This window comes from Pelophylax lessonae (assembly GCF_965119305.1).
Source record: "Pelophylax lessonae genome assembly, chromosome: 11".
Lineage (NCBI taxonomy): Eukaryota > Metazoa > Chordata > Amphibia > Anura > Ranidae > Pelophylax > Pelophylax lessonae.
In genome coordinates, this window is record NC_138778.1 from 163,246,213 (window position 1) to 163,270,860 (window position 24,648).

General features: G+C 41.4%; 1 protein-coding gene across 1 annotated transcript in view; it reads right to left on the minus strand.

Annotated features, from left to right (window-relative positions):
* Positions 1 to 20,133: 20,133 nt before the first annotated feature.
* Positions 20,134 to 24,648, minus strand: part of LOC309567461 (uncharacterized protein) — a gene marked incomplete at its 5' end in the record, with an annotated part of 127,977 nt that continues 123,462 nt past the window's right edge. Inside the window, 5 exons of the mRNA XM_082272850.1 lie at positions 20,134 to 20,353; positions 21,427 to 21,479; positions 21,561 to 21,778; positions 22,622 to 22,747; positions 24,062 to 24,223. Coding sequence (XP_082128976.1) covers positions 20,256 to 20,353; positions 21,427 to 21,479; positions 21,561 to 21,778; positions 22,622 to 22,747; positions 24,062 to 24,223 — 657 coding nt within the window. The 3' untranslated portion in view covers positions 20,134 to 20,255. The remainder of the gene's footprint in view (positions 20,354 to 21,426; positions 21,480 to 21,560; positions 21,779 to 22,621; positions 22,748 to 24,061; positions 24,224 to 24,648) is intronic.

Here is a 24,648-nt window from a genome sequence, read left to right on the forward strand (position 1 = left end):
GTCAGTCAAGGGTCCGATCTGTCTGCCCCAATGTCGCAGTATCGCAAAAAAAATTGCAGATTACGCGTTAAAAAAACAACAAAAATGACAAAAATCTTTCCCTTTGTTAGTAAACGCAATAACTTTTGCGCAAACCAATCAAAATACGCTTTTTGCGTTTTTTCTTTTTACCAAACATAGGTAGCATAAAACAAATTGGCCGAAAATGTTAAAACATTTTGATTTTTACTTTTTTTTGGGGGGAATTTCATATAAAAAAATTTGAAAAATATTGTTATTTTTGCAAAATTTACGCTCTTTTTTTGTTTATAGCGCGTGATCAAAAAATCACACAGGTGATCAAATACCACCAAAAGAAAGCTCTGTTTGTGGGAAAAAAAGGACGTCAAATTAGTTTAGGTACAGCGTCGCACGACCGCGCAATTGTCTGTTAAAGTCACGCAGTGCCGAATCGCAAAATACCCCCTGGTCTTTTAGCAGCCAAATCCTCCGGGGCTTAAAGCGGAGTTCCACCCAAAAATGGAACTTCCGCTTTAGGTATTCTAACCCCCTGACATGCCACATTTGACATGTCATTTTTTAGGGGGGGGAGCGGGTACCTAGTTTTGACAGGTACCCGCTCCCACTTCCGCTCGGAGCACCGCGGCGCCCTGAACGGAAGTTCTCCTCTCCCCCTCCCTCCCTGCAATCTTCTGGGACATGTCAGAGGTCCCAGAAGATTGCCGGCCAATCAAGACGCGCAGCGCGACTCGCGCATGCGCAGTGGGTACCCGGCTGTGAAGCCGCAAACTGTCACAGCCGGGTGCCCACAGCAGTGATGCCGGCGCCGAGGGAGAAGCTCGAGGCTTTCGGGCGGCCGCATCGCTGGACCGTTGGACAGGTGAGTGAAATGGCTGGAACTCCGCTTTAAGTGGTTAAAAAAAAAAAAACTTTTGATTACATATATTATAATATAGTGGTATTGCCCTTGGTTAAAAAAAAAAAACTTTTGATCATATATTATAGGTTGAAGTTATCCTTTATTACTATGTTTAGCCATGTATACAAAACATGTTGAATTTCTTTTTTTTTATTGTAAAAAAAATGTTGAGATGTGCTTCTTGTTTGCAAGATTTTCAAAATAAAAAATTGCCAACTCTATACTGAACCCTACGGACTATGACTGGGATGCCATTAAAGTTTATGTGCTTGTAAAGGCAGGTGTCCCAATACTTTTGACAATATAGTGTACATTCTTTCAATGCAAATGGAGGAAAAAAATAATAATTTTTAGGCTATTTTATCTCCATGTTAAATCTTTTTCAGGGAAACACCACATTATGGCCACTAGATAGAGCGGATGATCATACAAAATAAATGCTTATCGTCAGCTCCATCTGGTGGCCATAATGTGGTATGAAAACAAATTGTAAACTGTGCAATGTGCTGAAACAGTGTGTCACACTGCCCCAAAAAAATGGACACCAGCCTGCTTGCTAAAATGTTATCTGTGAAAGAACTGTATTTTGTGTGAACCCCCCCCCCCCCATGCAAATCAGAATTTCTGTACAGTTTAATTTACGCTTTCAAAATTGTAAGGTGAGATTGTAACATACATAGCCAGCTTTAGGCATAGAAAAAAGGGGGACTTATTGGTCCTTCTTTTTTGGGCTTTTTTACCTTTAAAAGCTAGTTGCTTGGTTGTCGCATGGATCTAATTGCATTTGTACTTTGTGGCACTGACCTGAAACAATATGCTTACCAGCAAATCCGACTTTCTAAAGTGTGTGCTTGTTCCAGGTCAGTGACTCGGAAAGTATATACATTGAAAACTAGGATTGTGGGACTTTGGAGGTGCCAAAAGACTTGTGACACACAATGTAAAAACAATCCTCTTTGTTATGCAAAGATTTCTTAATAAAATATCAGAATATATAGTGGTTTTATCCACCTACTGTAGTTATCTGTACACAAAGTACATAACCACAGGAGGAGAAGAAAGAAAGGGACTGGGCTGACACTGATACTTTATAATGCAAAGAACCAAATAGGTTCAAAAAGAGATAATGAATAAGATCTATAAGTCCCGGTTCACACTACTGCGACTTGTCAGGCGACTGGTCAGCCTGACAAGTCGCAGTCCATTTTGTGCTACGGGAACCATTCTAATAGGAGCGACTCAAGTCTCTCCGACTTAGAAAATAGTTCCTGTACTACTTTGGGGCGACATCGGAGCGACTTGCATTGACTTCCATTCTGTGAAGTCCGTGCAAGTCGCGCCGAAGTCGCGGTGCACGCGACTTCACAGGTCGCCCCCGAAGTCAGATCGCCATAGTGTGAACCGACACTTAATACAATAATAATATACAATGAAAAATAGAAGAGGCCATGAGGCGATACCACATCCTATATAGCACAAGAAACAATGGGGAAAAAAAGGGGGGACAGGAATGCGGACTTTACTGGTATCAGAATAAGAAGCAGTGTATAATTATAAAATTGAAAATGATTTTATTAATTGACAGAACAATGTAAAAAGAATAAAGATAAAATCAATGCAAAAGCAATGCTATCATGATGTGTGTATATCAAAACGTCCAAGAGGTTGACGTGTTTCGCAAGTCTGCTTCCTCAGGACCTTTACCTTGTATCGAAAGATCAAAAAGGTGGACACGTTTCCCAAGTCTGCTTCCTCAGGACCTTTAATCTTGGTGATAGAGATACATCATGACTTATATGACGACCTGAGAGCCTCAGAGAATGGTCAGTTGATGCAAGATATGTATAGCATATAAAGGCAAAAGTAGTATGGCAGATAGATTCTATGCCAGCTATAGAGACAACTTGAAACAAGGAGACAAGAATTTGTTTTCTACAAATGTATACCGCAGCTCCTAGAAAGAATCAAAAAATATATAAACCACATCGTCCTTATAAAAAGTGTCTATAGCTGTCTACCTATTGACAGGCTAGACTCAAGGCACCACCAATAAGTAACGATGGACAAATAAGGTAAAGATGTCAGATAACAAAATCCCCAGCTCAATGAAAGAGCAAAGTGCAATACAGGAGCTTATCTATGAAGTGTGCGTCATATCCTTGGCCATCGATAATAATAGTAGAATGTATTTCACAATTTGACACAATGATGCATTTAAAGGGCATGTTCCATGTGGATATTAAGTTTACTACTTGTCACTTTTATGAGCTGATTGATTTTTATATATGATTTATGTGCTTCTGGGATTTCAAAAGCATAGTGAGTCACATTTTGATTTGAGAACAAAATAAGTCCCTTTTGAGTGGCTTGTTTTTACAAAAATTAAGATTTCTCTTAATAGAAAATGTAATACTTTCTTGCTAAGAGCAATGAATCAAAGTAACCACAAGAGGGCACCCAAATACCACAAACTGTCAGCTTTGCAAAAGGAATGAAAACCACCATCCAGAATTTATATCTAGGGAAAAATAATATTATATAATATACTAGTATCTGAATTGGGGGGCATTTCTAAAATATAAGCATAGATGGAAAACGGAATTAAATGCCATATGGCCCCAACATTGATTTTCTTTTTTTTTCTAAAAGTGTTTTTTTCTTTTCCAAATCGGTTACTTTCATTTTTTTTCTAAAAATCTTGTAAAGCCCACAATTGAACAACAATCCCTCCAACTATAAAAGTCTTGCTAAAACGGTATTTAATTCAAAGCCAAAGTTTACCCCTAGGGTAGAAAATGAAAACATTATCCTTCATTTACTTCAATTTGGAGCAGGGGAGGGGCCTCCAAACTTTTCAGTATGAGGGCCACATCATACAATTTACAAAAAAATCACTCACGGGCCAAAAGAGTTTTATAAATGAACACATTACATTTAAATTAATAATTTTTTTAATTGCCATGATATGATTTGGAGCAAAAGAGAAAAACTTCAGTAAAGCAAAGAAATTCAAAATAGTTATAAACCCATCACAGTCCTCATCAATATACCCGCTTACGTTAGTATCCCCACTACATCACAGCTCCAATAAAGTCACCCCTACATCAGAGTCCCTCCTTTTAATGGTCTCAATCAGAGTCCCCCCCTTACATCAGAGGGCCAGACAAAATCCTGCAGGGGGCCATATTCAGCCCCTGGCCTGGGTCGTAGTTTGGAAACCCCTGAGTTAGGGTATGGTGGCATGGGCATTCACAGTACTCCAGCAAAATGGCCATTAGAAACCGTACCCTTATATACCACTCCAGCTCCAGCGATGTGCAACCCCGAAATTAAAGCTTCAGACTGCCAGGCAATTAATATTCTTCGAAAGAGGTCTGCAATGCCAGAATCAACACTTTTCTCAATAGATGTTTTCTTTAAATAGACCCTGTTCTCATTTTTCCCAGTGTTTCTGTGCCAAATTAAAGGGTAAGTTCATCACCTTTGTATTAAAAGGTACTATGCAAAAAAAGGGACCCCTGTATTTAAAAAGGTTGGACAGATTAGGCTTACATTTTTTAATTGCCCCCCCCCCCCCCCAGGTATCTATGGGATCAATGTTCTCCCTCTCTGTCTCACAACGGTACATGCGTAGTGTACTCTCACTGGTGTACATGGTTACTTTTTTCCTGATTACAAGGTGTTCTCTGAATGTCTGAGGTGGTGAGAAGGGGCAGATGACATCACAATCACCTTCTCAGATGATTAAAGGATGCCTTATATTTGATGAAAAAAAAATTGCAATGCTTTTCCTGGGTGGCGGAGGCAAGCATTGCTTAGTTTAGTGCACAGAGGGGAAGTTCCTCAAGCATCTGCTGGAATCCCCTACCCATTCACATGGGGGGGGGGCAGGATCTGGGGGCCCCCTTGTTAAAGGGAGCTTCCAGATTCTGATAAGCCCCCTGCCCGCATACCCCCACAACCACCGCCTAGGGTTGTCAAGAAGAGGCCCTTGTCCCTATCAACATGGGGACAATGTGCTTTGGGGTGGGGGGGTGCAGAGCCCCAAGGCACTCAATCCCCCCACCCCATTTCGAGGGCATTTTCCTGACCTGCCAGGCTGCGTGCCCAGAAAAGTGTCTGGTATGAATTTTGAGGGGGACCCAACTCCGTTTTTTGTTTCTGACGAGGGGGGGGGGGGGGTTCCCCTTAAAAGCCATTCCAGACCACAGGGTCTGGGGGAGGGGGACCCGTGTCGTGTTTTGTTTATTATTTTACTTTGGCTTGGGGTCCCCCTTTAAGATTCTCAGAGCACAAGACACATGCCACAAGTTGCATCAGTTAAGATGATGATCTGACTTGGATGCAACTTACATTCAAATCAATGGGCTGAAATAATGCCCAAGTCAGACCAAAGTAGTGCAGGAACCTTTTTCAAACTCAGACCGACACAAGTCGGACCAGTTAAGACGGCTCTCATAGGGAACCATTGACTTATACAAGTCATGTGGCATGTGCTCCCAAAGTCAGAGTGTATGTCACACCAGTGTGAACCGGGCCTGAGGGGGTTTGAATCCGAGAAAGAGCTCACTCCTGTGGCCAGTAACACTAGGTTTCTCTTAGCAATGTCTTAGTATTATCTCAGCTTTAGTTAGTGTTGTTAAAAGAAAAGGGGATGCTATTCTATAATAATCACAGCCCTGTCCCAACTTTTTTGAGGCATGTTGCTGCCATCAATTTTAAAATTAACTTTCCGACTGTTCACAGTAATATTACTGCGTCAGTGCGGCTCCCCTGGGTCCAGCAACGTAGACCTACGTCACTGGACTGCAAGTAATTCCGGCCGCTGGAGGCGTTCTCCCACTGTGTTTAGACACAGCGGAAGTCGGGCCGGAGGAAGAGAGGTGGCGATTGCCGCCTCCCTTCCTCGATCGTCGGGGAAACTGTGAGAAGACCCGCCTGCTTATGTAAACAAAGCAGGCGGATCTTCTCAGTGACAGACAGGCAGGGATCACTAGATTTAGCATAGCTGAAACTGCGATTTAGCATAGCTGAAACTGCTGAAACTGCATGTCACAGAACCCCCCCCCCCACACACACACACACGCACACGTCAGTAAGCATGAGGCATACATTTAACCCCTAGATCACCAACAGTGTTAACCCCTTCCCTGCCAATGGCATTATTACAGTAACATTGCATATTTATAGCACTGATTACTATAGTAATGTCACTGGTCCCCCCAAAAGTGTCAAAAATGTCAGTTAGGGGTTCGATCTGTCCGCCACAATGTCGCAGTCTGGCAAAAATCGCTGATCGCCCCCATTACTAGTAAAAAAAAAAAAAAAAACAATAAATCTTTCCCGTAATTAGTAAACGTGATAACTTTTGCGCAAACCAATTTAAAATACGCTTACTACGATTTTTTTTTTTTTTTACCAAAAATATGTGGCAGAAAACAAATTGGCCTAAAATGTAAAAAAAAAAGATTTTTACATTTTCTTTTTTGGGAACGTCATATAGCAGAATGTGAAAAATATTGTTTTATTTTCAAATTGTTGCTCTTTTTTTGTTTATAGCGCAAAAATTAAAAATCGCACAGGTGATCAAATAGCACCAAAAGAAAGCTCTAATTTTATTTAGGTCCAGCGTCGCACGTCCACACAATTGTCAGTTAAAGTAACGCAGTGCCGAATCGCAAAATAGGGCTTGGTCAGAAAGGTGGCAAATCCTTCCGAGGCTGAAGTGGTTTCATATGTTTTCTATTTTGTATTGTGAAAAATAATAGGCTTATGAGATTTGCAAATCATTGCATTCTGTTTTATATAGATTTTTACTCAGTGTCCGAACATTTTTGGAATTGGATTGCAAACCTGTCTGATTATCCATGGTTGCTTCTGTATCAATAAATCATTAAATAAAAAATCAGACCTTGCACATTTTTTTGGATTGTAGTCATGCTAGCCTTCTATAATTTTACTCTAGATCAAATCTAGCTGCCTTCCTGGTAGACTAGTAATAAAGGAACAAACACAGAGGGTGCAAAGCTAAGTGTAGTACACATTTATTTAAAATAGAATACTAACAATAACTCACAAGCCTAATACGCATGTAGCATGGTAGTTAGATCGGGTTTGTGATCTTTTTCCTTGTCCACCTTCACTGTCAAGATGTAGGGGAGAATTAGTGATGAGCAGTGCCATCTTAAGAGCATTAAAGGGCCCCGGGTAGTGCAGTGCACTGGGGCCCTGCTTAGACAATCACCCACGAGAATAAAAATGCAAATTATCAATAAGGCGATATTTATTGGTACAGCAGTGCCAGGCTAATGACAGCTTCCAAGTTGGGCGGCTGGGTCCGGTGAACACACACACGGACGGTAGTCAGACTGTGTGTGTCTGTTCCTGTGGAGGCAGACAGGCATTCCTGCAGTTGTGGGCTCCCCCTCCACGGCCCAAGTGGCCTGACTAATGCTTGGCTGGGGAATCGGGACTAATGCTTGGCTGGGTCGCTGGGCAGGTGGGGCCCCCGGGCAACTGCCCAGCATGCCCATTCTGTAAGATGGCCCTGGTGATGGGAGCTGCTCAAGCCGACAGGAATTATTATTATACAGGATTTATACTGCGCCAACAGTTTTCGCAGCACTTTGAGGGCAGACAATACAGTTACAATACAATAGAAATCAGATCTGCTTGTTAGATCTATGAATAGATCCAGATGACTGCAGGGAACACTGCATATGACATCACATGCCAGGAAAGGCGAGGGGGCATAGCTATGTGTTTTAAAGCTGCTAGCTTCTTTGTCAAGCCTACCCCTCATGTGTAAATGGCGCTATATAGGCAACTAAGGGACTACAGGGCTCAGCAGAATCAACAAATTCTAAAAAACATGTAAAAGACTTCATTTTAAAACCAAACCTATATTGTACCTCGATATAATAAACACAGTATTGGTTAAAGAGAAAAATATATGTTTGTTTCACGTGCAAGTGCAGAGACAAAATGTTGGAGTTGCATATATGACCACCAGTTTAATCTGAGGTGTTTCCATTTGGCCTGGATGTGGGTAGACGACATTAATTTGCCTGAGTGCAGAACTTGGTGTATTCTTAAAGCGGAGTTCCGGGCACAGAAGTCAATTTTCAATAAGCATACCCCCGGGACAGTCAGGGCTAGCACATTCCACAATGGCTAGCCTCTGATCTGTCCCGGTTCGCACTTACCTTTTAGAAGAAATACTTACATATAAAATTTCTTCCACAGCGTTTCCATCTCTCTTGTGGGCAGCTGAAGCCGGCGCGGTCCTCTTCTGTGTCTTCTTCCGCGTCTTCTTGTCCCAGAATGCGCCTGCACCGGCCCCTCTCGTCACTTCCGGCGCGGCGCCGCATTCCTCCACAGCTTCTGGGCATGCCCAGAAGCTGTTTAACAGGGGAATGCGGCGTCGCCCGGAAATGACGAGCGGGGCCGGTGCCGTCGCATTGATTCCTGGGAGCTATGACGTTCAGCTCCCAGGAATCATAGCGAGACAGGAAGTGACGGGGTGAGCCGCTGCTCCGAGGGAGGAAGTACTCTGAGGTGAGTATCTTCGATCTTCAATTAAAAGGTGAGTGAACAAAAAAAAAAAAAATAACTATCCAATTCCTTTTCAGGTCAGGTCTACCTAGCGGAGGGGCACAAAAAAAAAATAGCGTTTTTGTGCCCGGAACTCCGCTTTAAGCCATTATTTTTAGTGTCTGACGATATGAATTCACCTTCTGAACCTGGAGGGAAATCCGGATTGTTATGGATGGGGGACATGGGGCCCGGTGTTTTTGATATGTTGAATTTGGTACAGGATATTCGAAAACTTTGAATTGTTGGACCAATAAGTGGGTGGTCAAGGACACTTTTGGGAATGTGTGTTTTGCGCAGCCAGGGTGTGAATTTCAGGGGAATTGAAGACATTGATTCTTCTAGTTTTACCCAATCTTTTGAGTCTCTATGGATATTCCAGTCCACTATTCGGGTTAATTGGCAAGCCCAATAATAAAGTAATGGGAAATTCGCCTTGAATCCCACTTTTTTATCCCATGCTCCATACATCTATCTTTTTACCTTCAGATGTTCTAACTCTAACATAGAGAACACGCACACATTGTGCCTTTAGTTTGCCAAGCTTCCTCTCACTGTCAATACAGATCACTAGATGATAGTGGACATGATCTATAAGAGATTATATTCTACCCCACAGTCCTTACTTCGGAAAAGAAGTAATCCCCCCATCCCTTTTATTTATTTATTTATTTATTTTTCTCCCCTCCCCTCTCTTCCCTTCCCCCCTCTTCTCCCCCTTTCTTTCTCTCGACCCCTCTGCTCCCTCTAATTACTTCCATATACTACATTTGCACCCATCCACTCTCTCCCCCTCCCTTCTCCTTTCGCGGTACTCAACCATTCCATCCACAAACCCGCCTCTCTCACCACCTCATAGCTGACTATAACATACACTGACCCTTTGTATCTATGTGCAGGTCACATAGAGGTAAATATTCAACTACTCGCAAAGCGTACACTAACACATGTTACTTTTTTCTCCAACTAGGGAGATTGTAGCGAAATTAAGTTTATATGTTAAACTACTAGAACACGGATACGTTTTTCACATTTCACACCCTCAGAACTGCCTTGTTTTATGCTATCCGCCATGACTGCTATTTTCTTCTCAGTTAATATGCGGGCTATTATATCCCAACTCTAGTTTAAAGGCCAAGCTCACTTTGTTACAAAACAAGATTGTTCTAGTCTAAATATACAAGTTGCTTATGTTTACTGTGAACTCTGTTTTTCCATGTTCAATTTTTTCAATAAAATTTATGGAAAAAAAAATATATAAAATATACACACAATGATAATAAAATAATATAAAACTGCAATAATCCTGATGTGCACGTAGACTAATATAACGTAAAATAAGACAAAAAAAATGGCTAGGGGAGATAAAAAATATGAAAATGCAAGAATATAGAAGCAAGAATAAAAACGTAACTATTTTTCTGGGTTGGATTCCTCATATTTTGACATACTAATGCCTCCTTTCCAGTGAGCGGTACGGTTCGGTTTGGTACAGTTCAGTACGGTTCAGTACGGTACACCTTGATCAGACTTGCGTTTCCACCGCCAACAGTACCTGAGCTCAACAGTACCTCAACAGTGTAGCTGTTGGTATGGTACTAATGTGCTTGGTACCCCAACGAAATTGTCCCAAAAAAGTGGTACGGTACGGTTCGGAATTAGGGTACCATTCACAACTTTTGACAATGGAAACGGCAAAAATTGCGTACCGCAACGAACCAAACTGTACCGTTTAATGCAAACGAGGCATTAAGGCCCCTTTTAGATAGGCTTTCTGATCAGGTCCGCCAGTCAGTTTTTCAGGTGGACCTGATCAGAAGGTCCATTCGTTCCTATGGACAGACGGGTATAAATGGACTTGTGTGTGTTTACACCTGCCTACCTCTGGGTTCGATCAGGCCCACTAATAAAAATGGAAGAGGACGCCACCCTCTTCTGTTTAGGTGGAGTTGTTTGGAGATTGTTGGGTGTAAACGGACAGCAGAGTCCGTATACTCCCGGCTGACCATAGAGCAGAGTGTGAAGAAAATCTGCCCTGTGAAAAGGGTCCTAAAGCATACAGGGTATCCTCAAAAATATAAAACATGGTTGCACAATACTGACCAAAGTTACTTCTGGGGTGAACACAGAAATAAGAATATAAGCTCCCAGTGCAAACAGCACCAGGGAACACTCCTCATGGCAGATCAGTCTGCTGTCTGATAAAATTAGAAATATCATCAAAAAGTTCATTTATTTCAGTAATTCAATTCAAAAAAGTGAAACTCATATATTTTATATAGATGCCTTACAGAGTGACATATTTCAAGCACTTCTTTCTTTTAATTTTGATGATCATGGCTTGCAGCTAGTGAAAACCCAAAATTCAGTATCTCAGAAAATTTGAATATTACATAGAACCAATATAAAAAAAGGATTTTTAATACAGAAATGTTGGTTTTCTGAAAAGTATGTCCATGTACAGTATAAGAAGGGTAAAGCTGCACTAAATGATACATGTAATAAAACAAATATAATAAATTATATCTCAAAGAGATAGCATAGAGTTATCAAGCTAGTGACTAATCAAGTGATCGCACAATCAAACAGATAAATAAAGGTGACTCCAAATTAATTACAAATAAATTCAGTAGAACACAAAGTCCATTAAAGAATGAGAAGTCCAAAGGTGTGTATAATAGCGCTCATGGACAGAATCCTCCACCACTAAATAATATTCTTTTCCACCGTGTTGAGGAGCAAATCAAGCTAATGCGCTTACCAGATGAAGGCTGTAATCAGGCATATATGGCTCATGAAAGTATATCCAACCAGCTCAACCAGGACCCTTGGCAACTCCACTCAGACCAGCAAGATGATAGACACCGCAACATAGAGAACCCGGGCAGTCCACAATCCAGCAATGATCATGAAAGAATAATAGCCACCATAGTGAAGTATGCAAAAATGGACATTTATTGTAATGGTAAAACACTCACATGTATAAAAACGAACAGCGCTTGTATCGGCAGGATCCAAAAAACACACAGCCGCCCGTCTTCCGTGGTATCACGTGGTGACGTCAGCACGCCTTCCCGCGTTTCGTCATAGATGATGTCTTCCTGGGGACTCGGTTATTTTATTACACAATGTACAGTATAGTATGCACTCAATACTTGGTCGGGGCTCCTTTTGCATAAATTCCTACATCAATGCGGCATGGCATTGAGGTGATCAACCTGTGGCTGAGGTGTTCTGGAAGCCCAGGTTTCTTTGATAATGACCTTCAGCTCGTCTGTACTGTTGGGTCTGGTGTCCCTCATCTTCCTCTTGACAATACCCCACAGATTCTCTGTGGGGTTTTGGTCAGGTGAGTTTGTTGGCCAATCAAGCACAGTGATACCATGATCACGATAATACCAGGTATTGTTACTTTTGGCAGTGTGGGCAGGTGCCAAGTCCTGCTGGAAAATTAGATCAGCATCTCCATAAAGCTGGTCAGCAGAGGGAAGCATGAAGTGCTCTAGAATTTCCTGGTAGAAGGCTTTGCTGACTTTGGACTTGATAAAACAGTCACATCATTGACTGTAAAAAATGTTGCATTTCAATTGGAAATTGAGGTTCCAGAGTCTGGAGGAAGAATGGAAAGGCACAGAATCCAAGTTGCATGAGGTCCAGTGAAGTTTCCACAATCACAAGCCAACAGGGCTTGGCACCTCCCCACACTGCGAAAAGTACCAACTCTGTTTATTCTATGGTGCTGCCTTTTTGGATTGGTCTACTCTATCCCAGGGGACCCCTAAGCAGGGTCCCGTTAGAACCCTCTTCTATGTTATTATTTGAGCCTGACCACAGTATGTTCCCACTGGGGTGGCAGGCTCCCGCATATAGAGGATCACTTCTAAATATAACCCAGGGTTCTCTTGTTCAACTTGTTTGAATTACTGTTGTTCTTTTGTACGATGTAAAGAACATGTATACCTGTCAGTACCTCACTATGTACTTTTTCTGTTTGAAGTTTAATAAAAAAACTATTGTTTAAATAACGCCTCTGGCAAGAGCGTTCCAAGATTCCTTATGTAACAAAAGCCCAACTCTCTGTGAAAGACCCAAAAACTAACATAACAATAAAATATAAGGCGATTTTTTATTGCTGGTAGCCAAATCACACAAGGTACATAGGAGGAGAATAAAAAAAAAACAAAAAAACAGAGGCTTACATTTTTCAACAGAGACCGAGATTTAAGACCAAACTCCAGGCAAAAAAAGAAAAAAAAAAGTTTTCCCATGCAGTGGGGCTGTGCCTGTCTGCACTTCAAATGTTGCCTGCTCACTTTGTCCAGGGGAGAGGGGAAAGCTTTATACTTACCCGATCCTCTGCTCCACCGGCAAACAGCGCTCCCCAAGGACCCAGCGATAAACTGTTCCTGACATCCTAACATCGAGAGCAGGGCTATGAGCTTGATGATGTCAGCAACAGTTCTTTAAAGAGTTAGCAAGAACAGTCCTGCTGATGATGGATTTTACTGGCACCCACAGGAGACAAGATACAATATATGAAAATATAAAATTTTATTTACAAATTATGTTAAAAATTACGCCATTGCGCCAACACATGATTTTAAAATGCCTTAGCACAACTCATCATATGATACAGAAGGTAAAACATAGTTGCTCTGCCTGCTTATCAGGGAGCAGGATTTCTAGTTAGGCCTGTTGCATGTGTCCAGGGTGTGATTCATCTGGGCTGAGGGAGTGTCCCCACTGTTTTCAATAGGGAGGCATGTTGGACAGTGGAGGAAACCCAGCCAGTGACACACAGGCTTTTGTGACTATCTCAGTGGGTTGGCACAGGAAAGTCGTGCATCCTGGGATATGTTATAAAAGCCAAGGGCACATGTGGCAGGGGGTCTTTGGGCAGGAAGCCAAGTCCCAGAAGGAGGTTGACGGCTGTCTCCTCTACTGAAGCTGTGGAAGGTGGTCACAGGCAGTCGGCCTACTGAACCAGTGGTGTGGCTTATCCCAATGGTCCAGTGGAAGCTGACTGTGGAGGTTAGGGCAGAGCAACTCTGGAAAAACAGTGTCCGTGAGTACATAGGAGCTTGCCAAAGGGTCTGCCCAGGAAGGGGACCACTCCAGTGGCTAGAGTCAGCGGACGGGTGTCAGAACACAGGCAGTGAGAGTAAAGGGGGTGCCATGTTGTTAACCCTGAAGAGAATATTCAAGCGGGAACATTTAATATGTCTTCACTTCAGTGGCAGGGGGAAGCAGCGGCCTTGCCGCATTCTACAGTCAGTTGTCCTCAAGATTTGCATAGTTACTAGTTGGAGTATCCCACGCATCCCTTCTCCTATCCAAGTTCTAAATAAAACCACAAAAACAACATCCCCTGGATTGATTATTATCTGAGCCAAGAACTTTCAATGCTGTTTATCTGCTGTCAGTTTCTAAGGGTAACCCAGGGGAATCCAGAAAATGTAATTCTCAGCAGTCCTCTAGGGGGCAGTGCTACACTGATGAAGAGGGGTCTCTGATGAGGATGATACTGATGAGAAGGGGTCTCTGATGAGGAGATGACTCTGATGATGGGGGGTCCCTGATGAGGGCAATCTCTGATGTGGATGACACTGATGAGGGGATCTCTGATGAGGATGACACTAAAGAGGATCACACTGATGAGGGGAGGTCTGTGATGAGAATGAAGCTGATGAAGGGCGTCTCTGATGAGGATGACACTGATGAGGATGATGCTGATGAGGATGACACTAATGAGGGGGTCTCTGATGAGGTTGACATCCATGTGGATGACACTGATGAGGGGGGGCTCTGGTGAGGATGACACTTATGAGGAGGTCTCTGGTGAGGGGGGTCTCTGGTGAGAATGACGCTAATGAGGGGGTCTTTGGGGAGGATGACACTGATGAGGAGGGGGGCTCTGATGAGGATGACACTGATGAGGGGTCTCTGGTGAGGATGACACTGATGGGGTCTCTGATGAGGATGTCACTGATTAGGGGGTCTCTGATGAGGATGTCACTGATGAGGAGGTGTCTCCATTTTATTCTTTAATAAATGTTCTAATAGTTTACATTTTTTTTTTAGTAGCCACTTTCTGTTTTTTTAAACCTTTGTTATTAGGGTGACTACCAGCTCCCAATTCTGCAGGACTATTGTCCCCTCCTGTGTGAATGACAGGCAGTATTGCTTTCAAGTGGTTCTAGAGGCTAAATATTTTTTTACCTTAATACATTAAGGTTAAAAACCTTCTGGATGCAGCCCCCCTTATACTTCCTTGAGCTCCATCTCGATTCAGCCCTGTGCACAAGAACAGCTCTCAGCTCTCTCCCTTCTTATTGGTTCAGAGACAGCACAGGAGCCATGGGCGTCGGCAGGTAGGTGCAAAGGGGGGCAAATATCAACTCCCCCTTTAAAGTGGCTGTTAAGCCACTTTATACCATCCTGTCTAGTCTGTTTAAAAAGGAGGAATAGAGAGACATCTCAAGCGTAGGCTAATCAAGGGGAGAAAACAAGCAATCACAGAAGGTGATGTGGTGGGTAACTTGTTCAATCCCTATTTCCCTGGATGAGCCTTGACTGTCTGTGTATGTACTACAGACCTAGTATTTTCACCCAACTTGGGCAAAAACAGCTTGAGTGGGAAACTGCTGTCTAGTGACTATTTGCACCTTATGACTGGTCATGCCCAGACAAGATCACCCAAGCCTAGAACTCTATATCAGCTATACCTACTGTATCCCGCAGTTACATGCTACTTGCTTGCATGGGTCACTATTAATTTACTTTGTGCTTTGGTCACTCTTGTCTATGAGTTAAAAATGTCCATCCCAGTCAGTACCCTTTTCTGAAAATGGAGGAGTACTGATAGAATATTTTTACATACAAATAAACAAACCATATGTCAACCTGAACCTATTAAAATCCAAAGTATCTCAAGGGCTATATCTACCATAATGCCACTTTTGAGCTGGTGCCTAGGGCATTAGCGTTACAGAGGGCAGCACCAAGCTGAAGATTTGCAGAGCCCCACTTTACAAATTCATGTATGAGTCTAGGACAGGGGTCTTCAAACTGCATCCCTGGGCCCTTTGCTTGACCTTATCCAGCCCCTGAGGCACGGTTCCTTTCACTGACACCAACAGTGGCGCATTATACCTTCAACTGACACTGATGGGGCACTTTTTCTCCCACTGACACCAATGATGGGGCACTATTCCTCCCCCTAACACTAAAGACGGGGCATTGTTTACCTCCACTGATGCCAGGATATTTTCTACTAATACTGGCCACTCTCTGGCCCCATCAAAGTCTGAAGAACAGTAAACTGGTCCTTTGTTTAGAAAGTTTGGAGATCCCTGGTCTAGGAGTTGCCCAAAAAACTTCACTATGACATTTGGCTTAATTCTCCATCCACTACTGCCCCTTCAGAACCCAACTCTTCAAATTAAGCTGGCAAAGCTTTTATGTGGAGGTCAGCGGGGTTCCTTTTGGTTTTTTAGGTTTCTATGTGAATGAGCTGCTATGATGTACTCTGTTATAGTGGTGCGAGTGTCACTTGCCAAGAGATGCCTTTGCTGCTGATCTGTAACTCCTCCTGATTGCTTTAATATTCAAAGTGCCTTTAAGAGTTATATGAGTTGGTATGTTTTCCTTTTGTGTCTGTGAGTCTGGGTATGCCCAATAGGCTCTGTTTTTCAATTTTTCTACACTGTCAAATCAATGAAAATTTGCAAAAAATAAAAATAGCCAAGCCCTTTTTTCTTCCCCTTTGGGAACTTGTGGCCAAACTTGGCAAAACAACTGTAAGGGAAATATTAAAGTAGAGGGAAAGACAATACAGTCACCCACCTTTTTAAAGAATACTGTTTTTTTATGTTCTCCAAGCAATCCTATGACCACAAAGCTCTGGCATGTGTGTCTGTTGGAGCAGCTGGTGTGACTGGTGGAATAAACTCTACAGGCCTGGCAACTCCTGTGCAATGACGTCACTGCTCTAAGGATTCAGTAACGTTGTTTACTTTGCTCAGAAAGAAGACTGAACTTTTTTATCACATGACCGCTGGGAAAAAGTAAAAAAAAAAAAAAACAGTTGTTGCATTGAGATTTATTAGTAACTCAATGCAGGCAGTAGAAGGGCAGTGGGCACGAAAAAGGATCATTACAATCCTGATTTACACATATTTACAGTTTTGTTAAAGGAAAAGTATAGCTATTTTGGCTGTACTTCTCCTATGGATCACAGGAGTGCAGTTCGTTCTGCACTCTTCTAATTTGTTTTCAGCTGACAGCGGGCTAAAGTCCGCTGACTGTATGGTCGGGATCCATTCAGTAGCTTTGACCGGCAGCTGGCTCAGTCCAGCTGGAGGGGCAGAGTAGAGAGTCGGTGACTGACAGGAACCACTCTTTGTTCTGAGCAGAGGGAAGAACTGAACGATTGGGGGTCTGATTGCTCAGTTCTCAGTGCAGATGCAGCGGGGACAGATGCAGCATCCACCTAAGTGAGTATGATGTGTTTTTTTTTTTTTTTGTATAGCCCATACATCCTCTTTTAACCACTTGCCCCCTGGAAGGTTTTAGCCCTTTCATGACCAGGCCATTTTTTGCTATTCGTGGAAGGAAAAGGAAGTGCTTGGCGCTGCCAATACGTATGTATAGTAAGAAAAAGTGTTTATATCGATACTGGGAGAGGATATATGTGAATATCACCAAAAAGATTGCAATAAATAGGAATAAAAAGGAGATATAAAGCAATAAATGTGTAAATAAATACGTGGTATGCTAATTGATGGATTCCTAAAAAGAAGGTAAAATACAATGGTGTGGTATAGAAACCTTTCCTATAAAGGGCAACAATACGTGAGTCTGTGAGTCTTATAAAAATGTATATAAAAATAGAAGTAAAACTAGTGCCCTTCGGGTGAAGGTGAAAAGGTGACGTTGCTGGTAGTGCAACACAAGTGGTAAACACCACGTAAAAAGGAAGAAGGAAAAAAAGGGAAAAAAGGAAAAAAACTTGTGTCCACAAGAATTAAAGTGTGCAAATAAATATAAAGTGAGCCGAATAAATTATGGTGCAATAAATCCTCTATAAAGTGCAAAGCAGGACAAATGAATCCTCTATAAAGTGTAAAACAGAACAAATGAGACAAATGGCTCAAATATGTTGGATAAAAAGTGCCTATGTGAATAAAGTGTAAAGTGCTCAGAAGGTGCTCTACAAAAGGTCTCTGTCCCAGGAAGTTTCAGAGAACCTGGTGAAGGTACACTGAAAAGGAAGTAGATTGTACCAATGGGAATAGTGATGAGAGAAATATAAAATACAAAAAACTCAAAGTGTCCTTATATAAGATGCCTTCAAAAAATGTTGTGCCAGTGGAAAAAAATGCGCAGGAATATGTGGCAAAAAAAATGCACCAGAAGATGCACAAAAAGTCCTCAAAAGCGCATACAATTAAAACAGTCCACAGTTATAATAAGGTGCCAAAAAACTCTGGTGCCGCGGGGTGGATAGTTGTAGGGTGAGAAGATTCGGTGCTCCCCTGTCCCTTGGGTCCGGTGCTCCCCTTTCTAATAAATACCGAGCTTACCAGAAAGAACTCCCCACACAGGGGTAGAACGCAGGTCGATATTTTAGGGATCGCTCCCAAGGAAGAGGGGTCCAGTCACCTGGTCCACTTTAATCACTCCAATTCCCCGGGTCAAAATTGATTGGCGTGTTAGTAAGGATATCCCAACTTTAGTACTCCATTAGTGCCATCCCTTCAGTAGTTAAAATAAATGTAGCACTTGTATATATGAGATATACGGTACTGTTCAAAATTTTTAAGTCAAGTGTGAAGAAATGCTTTTTCCTAATCGATATACAGCTGTCACATGACCCAGATCTTTCTCAGCTTGTCTGCAGATAAGGAGGAGGAGCTTATTTTCCTCTGATGCTGGCGCATACTAGCATTCTTCAGCAGAAGTTATTCTTTGAACTGACCATTGATCATTATTAGAACAATGTGGCTTTACCGTCCAGTGATTCAGCATTGCACACCGTTCTGCTCATCATGGGAGTTTCCACTGTCTGTAGTTCCCCATACAACTGTGAGGCGTCAGAACAGAAACTAACTCCTCTCTCCAGCAGGCTCTGGTGATGTTCTCCTCTCCCCAAAGCTCTGGTCTGTGTAACATATCAGGGCATGATTCCTATTCAGACCTTTGATCAAAGCATATGGGAGAAGGAGGTCTTTCAGCTTCATCTTCCTTGCTTTGTGGCCCCCAGATGCCATGGGACTGAATGCCAGAGCTGCAAGGATAGCGTGTTTAAAAAGTGTCTCAATGAACCATGTGCTTTAAGAACACATACCCTTTACCATGGCATGTGGAACCATGACACAGTTCCTTTATTCCTTCCCTACCATTAAAGGGCCAGCTGGTTGTGTTTGTTCGGTAGGTTAAACGTTCTCAGTCCTTCATTGAGAAAAGATGTTTTAACTTCATTAACTAATTATTCATTAGTTTGTCTTCAACATTAAAGGGCCAGTTAGTTGTGTTTGCCCCCCCCCCCAGCCAAATGTTTCCAGTCCTTCCTTGGGTGAAGAAATGATAACTTGATTACCTAATCATTCTTTAGTCTGTCTCAACCATTTAAGGGCCAGTTTGTTAAGTTTGCCCCCCTAGCCTAAAGTTCCTAGTCGTTCCTTAGGTGAAGAAATGTTACCTCGATTACCCGATCATTCTCTAGTCCATCCCAACCATTAAAGATGTGTTTGCCCCCAGGCCAAACATTCCTTGTTCTTTCTTGGATTAAGAAGTGTTAATTTAATTACCTAATCATTCTTTGATCAGTCCTTAATATTAAAAGGCCCTAAGTGTTGTGCTTGCACCCCCCCCCCCCAGTCAAATGTTCCCAGCTTTTCCTTGGACAATAAAGTGTTAACTTGATTATCCAATCATGCTTTAGTCCATCTTTACCATTAAAGAGCATGTGTTTGCCCCCAGGCCAAACGTTCCTTGTTCTTTCTTGGATTAAGAAATGTTAATTTGATTACCTAATCAATCTTTGGTCAGTCCCTGCAATTAAAAGGCCATAAGTGTTGTGCTTGCACCCCCCCCCCCCCCAATCAAATGTTCCCAGCTATTCCTTGGACAATAAAGTGTTAACTTGATTACCCAATCATGCTTTAGTCCATCCCTACCATTAAAGGGCCAGTTGGTTTGTGTTTGCCCCCAGGCCAAACTTTACAGTCCTTCCTTGGGTGAAGAAATGTTAACTTGATTACCCAATCATTCGTTAGTCCGCCCCAACCATTAAAATGTACATGTCTCCCGGGCCAAATGTTTCTAGTCCTTTCATGGATGAAGAAGTGTTAACTTGATTACCCAATCATTCTTTAGTCAGTCTCTACCATTGAAGAGCCAATTGTGTTGTGTTTGCCCCCTGGGCAAAATGTCCCCAGTCCTTCCTTTGGCAAAGAAGTGTTAACTTGATTACCCAATCATACTTTGGTCCATGCCTACCATTGAAGGGCCAGTTGGTTTGTGTGTGACCCCCCAGGCCAAACGTTACCCAATCATTTAAACATAGTATCCTCTTATTCACTTTGTCTTTTCTTTGTTAAATACAATATACACTATGATGGCTATACAGAATGCCTTGCTTGCAAATGTTTATTGAATAGGAATGCAAAAGTTAACCAAAAGCATAAGTAAAAAAAGCAAAGTCAGTATTGACTGATGATATATTCTGTTTTTGATTTTTTTACATTTTTTGTAAGCTTTCTGTTTTTGTTGATGAAACAACTTTTCCATCCACTATATCTTCATAGATGGTCATAACTTTTCTGGTTTTGCTTGAATCTAAACAAAGAAAGAATAGCAGTCAGCAAAATAAAAGACACAAAAAAAAACCTTACAAACAAAGAAGAAAATAAATAAATATGGGGATGAACCACCAAAAACAGAAAGCATGTTGTCTATGTACCAGTCGATGACCAAAATACCTGAGCTAGAAGAAGAAAAATCTGCCGGTGTAAAGCTGAGGGTGTCTTTACAATGCACAGCATACAGTAAATTTTCCAAACAGAAGTGGTTAGGTTACATAGTTGGTAAGGTTGATTAAAGACACTAGTCCATTCTAGTCAACCTACGTGGGTGTGTTCACAGTCTTTAGCTGTTTTTGCTTTTAAATGGTGAGCCATTAGGAATATTCATCCAACCCAATTGGACCCCTTTAATGACATTTCCGTTTATCGCACCTCCCAAGCCAAAATTATTATTTTTTTCTTTAGAATAAAGTAGGGTATGGTTGCCTCTGTGTTTCCTTGTGTCCTTTGCGTCAAATCAAAGGCAGTGGGTAAGGATTAAAACTCCTGTTGTTGTTTTTTTTTTTTTTTTAATGCTATTGAGGGCTCTGTTAGCAAGATTTTTTGTCATTTCTTGTCCTGCTGATAACAGAAATAAGGGAAAAATCTGCAACAGAGACACAGACAGAAAAAAAATCTGACCATCTTCCCTACTCTGCTAAAGAAAAGTATTTTTTATTTTTGTCTACATTGCTGTTGGATAGTTCCCTCACTTCCTGCTGGCTAAAATGTTGTCAACACGAAAAGAAGTAAGAATAAATCTAATGGAACCTAAAATGAGTTCTAACCCCTTTTCACTCTATCAAAAACTCGTTATTTTTAAAATAAAATGAGCAAAGTAGGCATTGTAAACCGGGGCAGTCCTGCCATGGGTTGGACTATATATTTTATCTCAGGTGTTACAGTTATAAGGGTGAGACATTGGATTCTCAGGTTGGCTTCTACAGATCCCAACCTGCACCAGTACTGGCACTAAGGCTAGATTTACCAAAGGAAGGAAGTAGAGATGTATGTGACAAAAGAGGGTGTCATGTAGAACAGGTGGGGTGTACCAGCAATAACATTTACCTTTGGATCCCACTGAACCTGCAGACTTTTGAGCGGTGGATGAAGAAGAAGTCCTTTAACATAGAGACAACTCATTAGTATCACTATCTTGGGGAATATCTCTAAATTTCTTGGAGTATATTCTTTTGTCTTACCCGCCTTCTCCATCTAGTAGGAAGCGATATTGCTCAATCTCCTTCTCCAGCCTGCTTTTGATATCCAGTAGTTGTCTGTACTCTTCACTCTGGCGTTCCATGTCAAACCTGACTTGAGACAATTGTTCTTCTACCCCAACAATAATCTCCTTCATTTTTGAAATCTGAGCGCAGTACCGACCCTCTGTTTCCGCCAAGGTCTGCTCAAGGCTCTTTTTCTAAAGGTTGATAGTAACAATAAAAAAGGTATTAAAGAAATATGGATAAAAAGAATAAGGAAGAATTGTACCCATATCAACATATTAGAACATAGTTGTCATTCCTCTAGGACAGCCTTTCTCAACTTTATAATATGGAGGAACCCTTGAAATAACTTTTTGCCCCCAGGGAACACCTGCTAATAATTACTATATCCACAGCTCAAGGTACATTAGTGTGATGGGCACTAGGAACAATTTACATCTGCAATCAGTGGGAAGAAGTCCCCCTCTTACAGATAGTTTAAAAGGTCATTGGTGTCAGTGGGGACTTATCTGCGAGGGGGAAATTACTATTTGCTCAGGGGATCCCAAACAACCTGTAAAGGAACCCTAGTTGAGAATGGATGCTCTAGGGCCATTCAAACCATTCAACTTCTATTTGTATATACTGTATTTGAACTTGACACCTATTTTTTTCTAGATTTATTATAAAGTGTCAATTTTTCCTTATACCCTTAAACAAACACATTTTTAAATCCAAGGTTTACTAAAAGAAAAACCTTCTCCAATAAGCCTAAAAGGAATTGTGTTGTTGTCCCAGCATGAAAATATTTCAGCTAGAATGAATGAATAGTGTAGTGGTGGGGTGACCTAGCTGAGTAGCATAACTGCAGTAGAGAAAATTCAGGTCACTAAGCTAGCACCTAGCTTTTAAGCACATAGAAAACAGATATTATTGTAAAAAGAGTTAAGAAATAAATGTATTCAAGTCTATGTAATGTTAATATGATGTTCATGTGTCATAAAATGTATTGACTTTACAGTCAAATTTTACACCCAGATCCAAAATCATTGTCTTACCATTGCCAGCTGGGACTGTAGCTCTATCTCCAAGCCTTGAAGTGTTCTCCTTAAGTCGCTAATCTCCGTACTCTTGGTCTGAACCTCCGCTACCCCAGCTGTAATCTCTTTCTTTAGTTCATTGCTCTGAAACAGAAAAACAGTATGTCAACTTAGTCTTATCATATTTTCATTTACATTGAAATGGTGGCATATTTATAAAGAATGTGGTATTTTATCAATCATTTAGTGGTTGAATTATTCACTGTATAATAAAACACATCACTGTGAAGATTTATTTGTGGTGAATGTTTGTTGAATGTCACATTTACCAATTTTTAAATATGTCCCTTTTGTAATTCAGTACCTTACCATAGTTGTAAACTTTCTTCTTATCTGGTGACCATAAAACCCATGAAAGAATGAACCACCTTTCCAAAATTCAACTTTCTAACCCAGCCAAAATATTGTTTTAAAAGCTTTGAATGTAGTAAGGAATGTTGTAAGGAATAAGTACAGCTTAGGTCAGGCTTTTACAGATGCCCTGGTTATTTTTGAGTAGTTTTTTCTTCCACTTCTCACCGACCCCAGTGATATCAGGTCACAAGGTCAAGGGAATAGGGAAGTCACTAGGACTAAAAGCCATATGGTAAAACATTTCACAAAAAATCCCCACTTTGTTCAAAACTACAAAAAATTTAGACTGAAGTTGGGCATTTAGGTGTATCTAAAACCCAATACAAAGACCTCAAATAACCTGAGAACTTGTTGTGACATAAAAAAAACCCTCTCCCAACTCTCCCCAATCTAATTTCCTTCAACCAGACCAACACATGGCATAAACTACTATACAACCATGTTAGTCATTTATGGCTTGAGCATATTATCTCCCCACAGTGGATTGGGCAGGTGAATTACCCCTTTCTTGTTTTTTTCTCCCTTCCTACATTGCTCTCTTACCATTTCTATGCCTCTACTCCACAATTCCCTAAATTAAGATGCTGAATCAGCCCTTGTTTCTCTTTAAGAGCAGCCAGTGTTCTACCTACCCAGTGAGCCTACAAAGCTTTAGCCAGAACATAGCTCTGGATGAGGAGGGCCATAATGTGATTTGATATGTGAGCTTTTTGGGTGTTGGGGCCTCCAACCTTAAGGTCAGGCAGCTGGCCAGCTTCTGGTAGTGATCAGTTGCAAAATTTTATTGAATGAATTGGCTCACATTGCCACAGACAAACAGGAATCCACATGAATGCTTGTAGTTCTGGAATGGGATGTCCAACAAGCTTATTTAAATCAACTGCGATGGTCAGGTGCAACAAGCCTTTGGCCAGAGAGTGTACAACGCAATGGGGCAACCTGGTACCAGTATTAAAGGAGCAATAGTTGTTGACAGCTGGTCAATGGTCTGGTGAAAAAAAAGTCTAATGTGCTGGTGAAAACCCATGTGATCGCTTTCTATACCTGCTGCAAAAACTGAGCTTCAGCATCTTTCCTGTTCTTCTCAGCCAGGGCCTCATACTGCTCCCTCATGTCATTCAGGATTTTGGTCAGGTCAATGCCTGGAGCTGCGTTCATTTCAACTGTGACCTGTCCAGTTTCTCCACCAGCCAGAGACCCCATCTCCTAGTTGGGTAAAAGAAAAAAGATCAACATGTGAAAACTGTATTTTTTTCATACTATTATACTTTTTATACTATTATGATATCCTAGATAACATTGCCACGCAAACCAGTTGACCTTCTGGAGCTCAGACTCCTTGAGATGACAGATATATCGGATACATACTTTGAGTATAGGTAAGTGAATAATTAAAAGTTTGCTTTGATTACTATTTGCTCACTTTCCTTTTGCGATCTGATCTATCCTGCTCACATCGAGATATCTAAAAGTGCTTTATGCTGCTCAACCTTTGAATTCATTTTTCTTTATGTTGAGGCTTTTTTAATATAATGTTTTAAACAAAAGTTCATCCCGAATCTTGTCAGAAAAAATATACATGCATATGGGCTCTAACAATGCCCATTCCATTCTGTACGCCTTTCAGTATT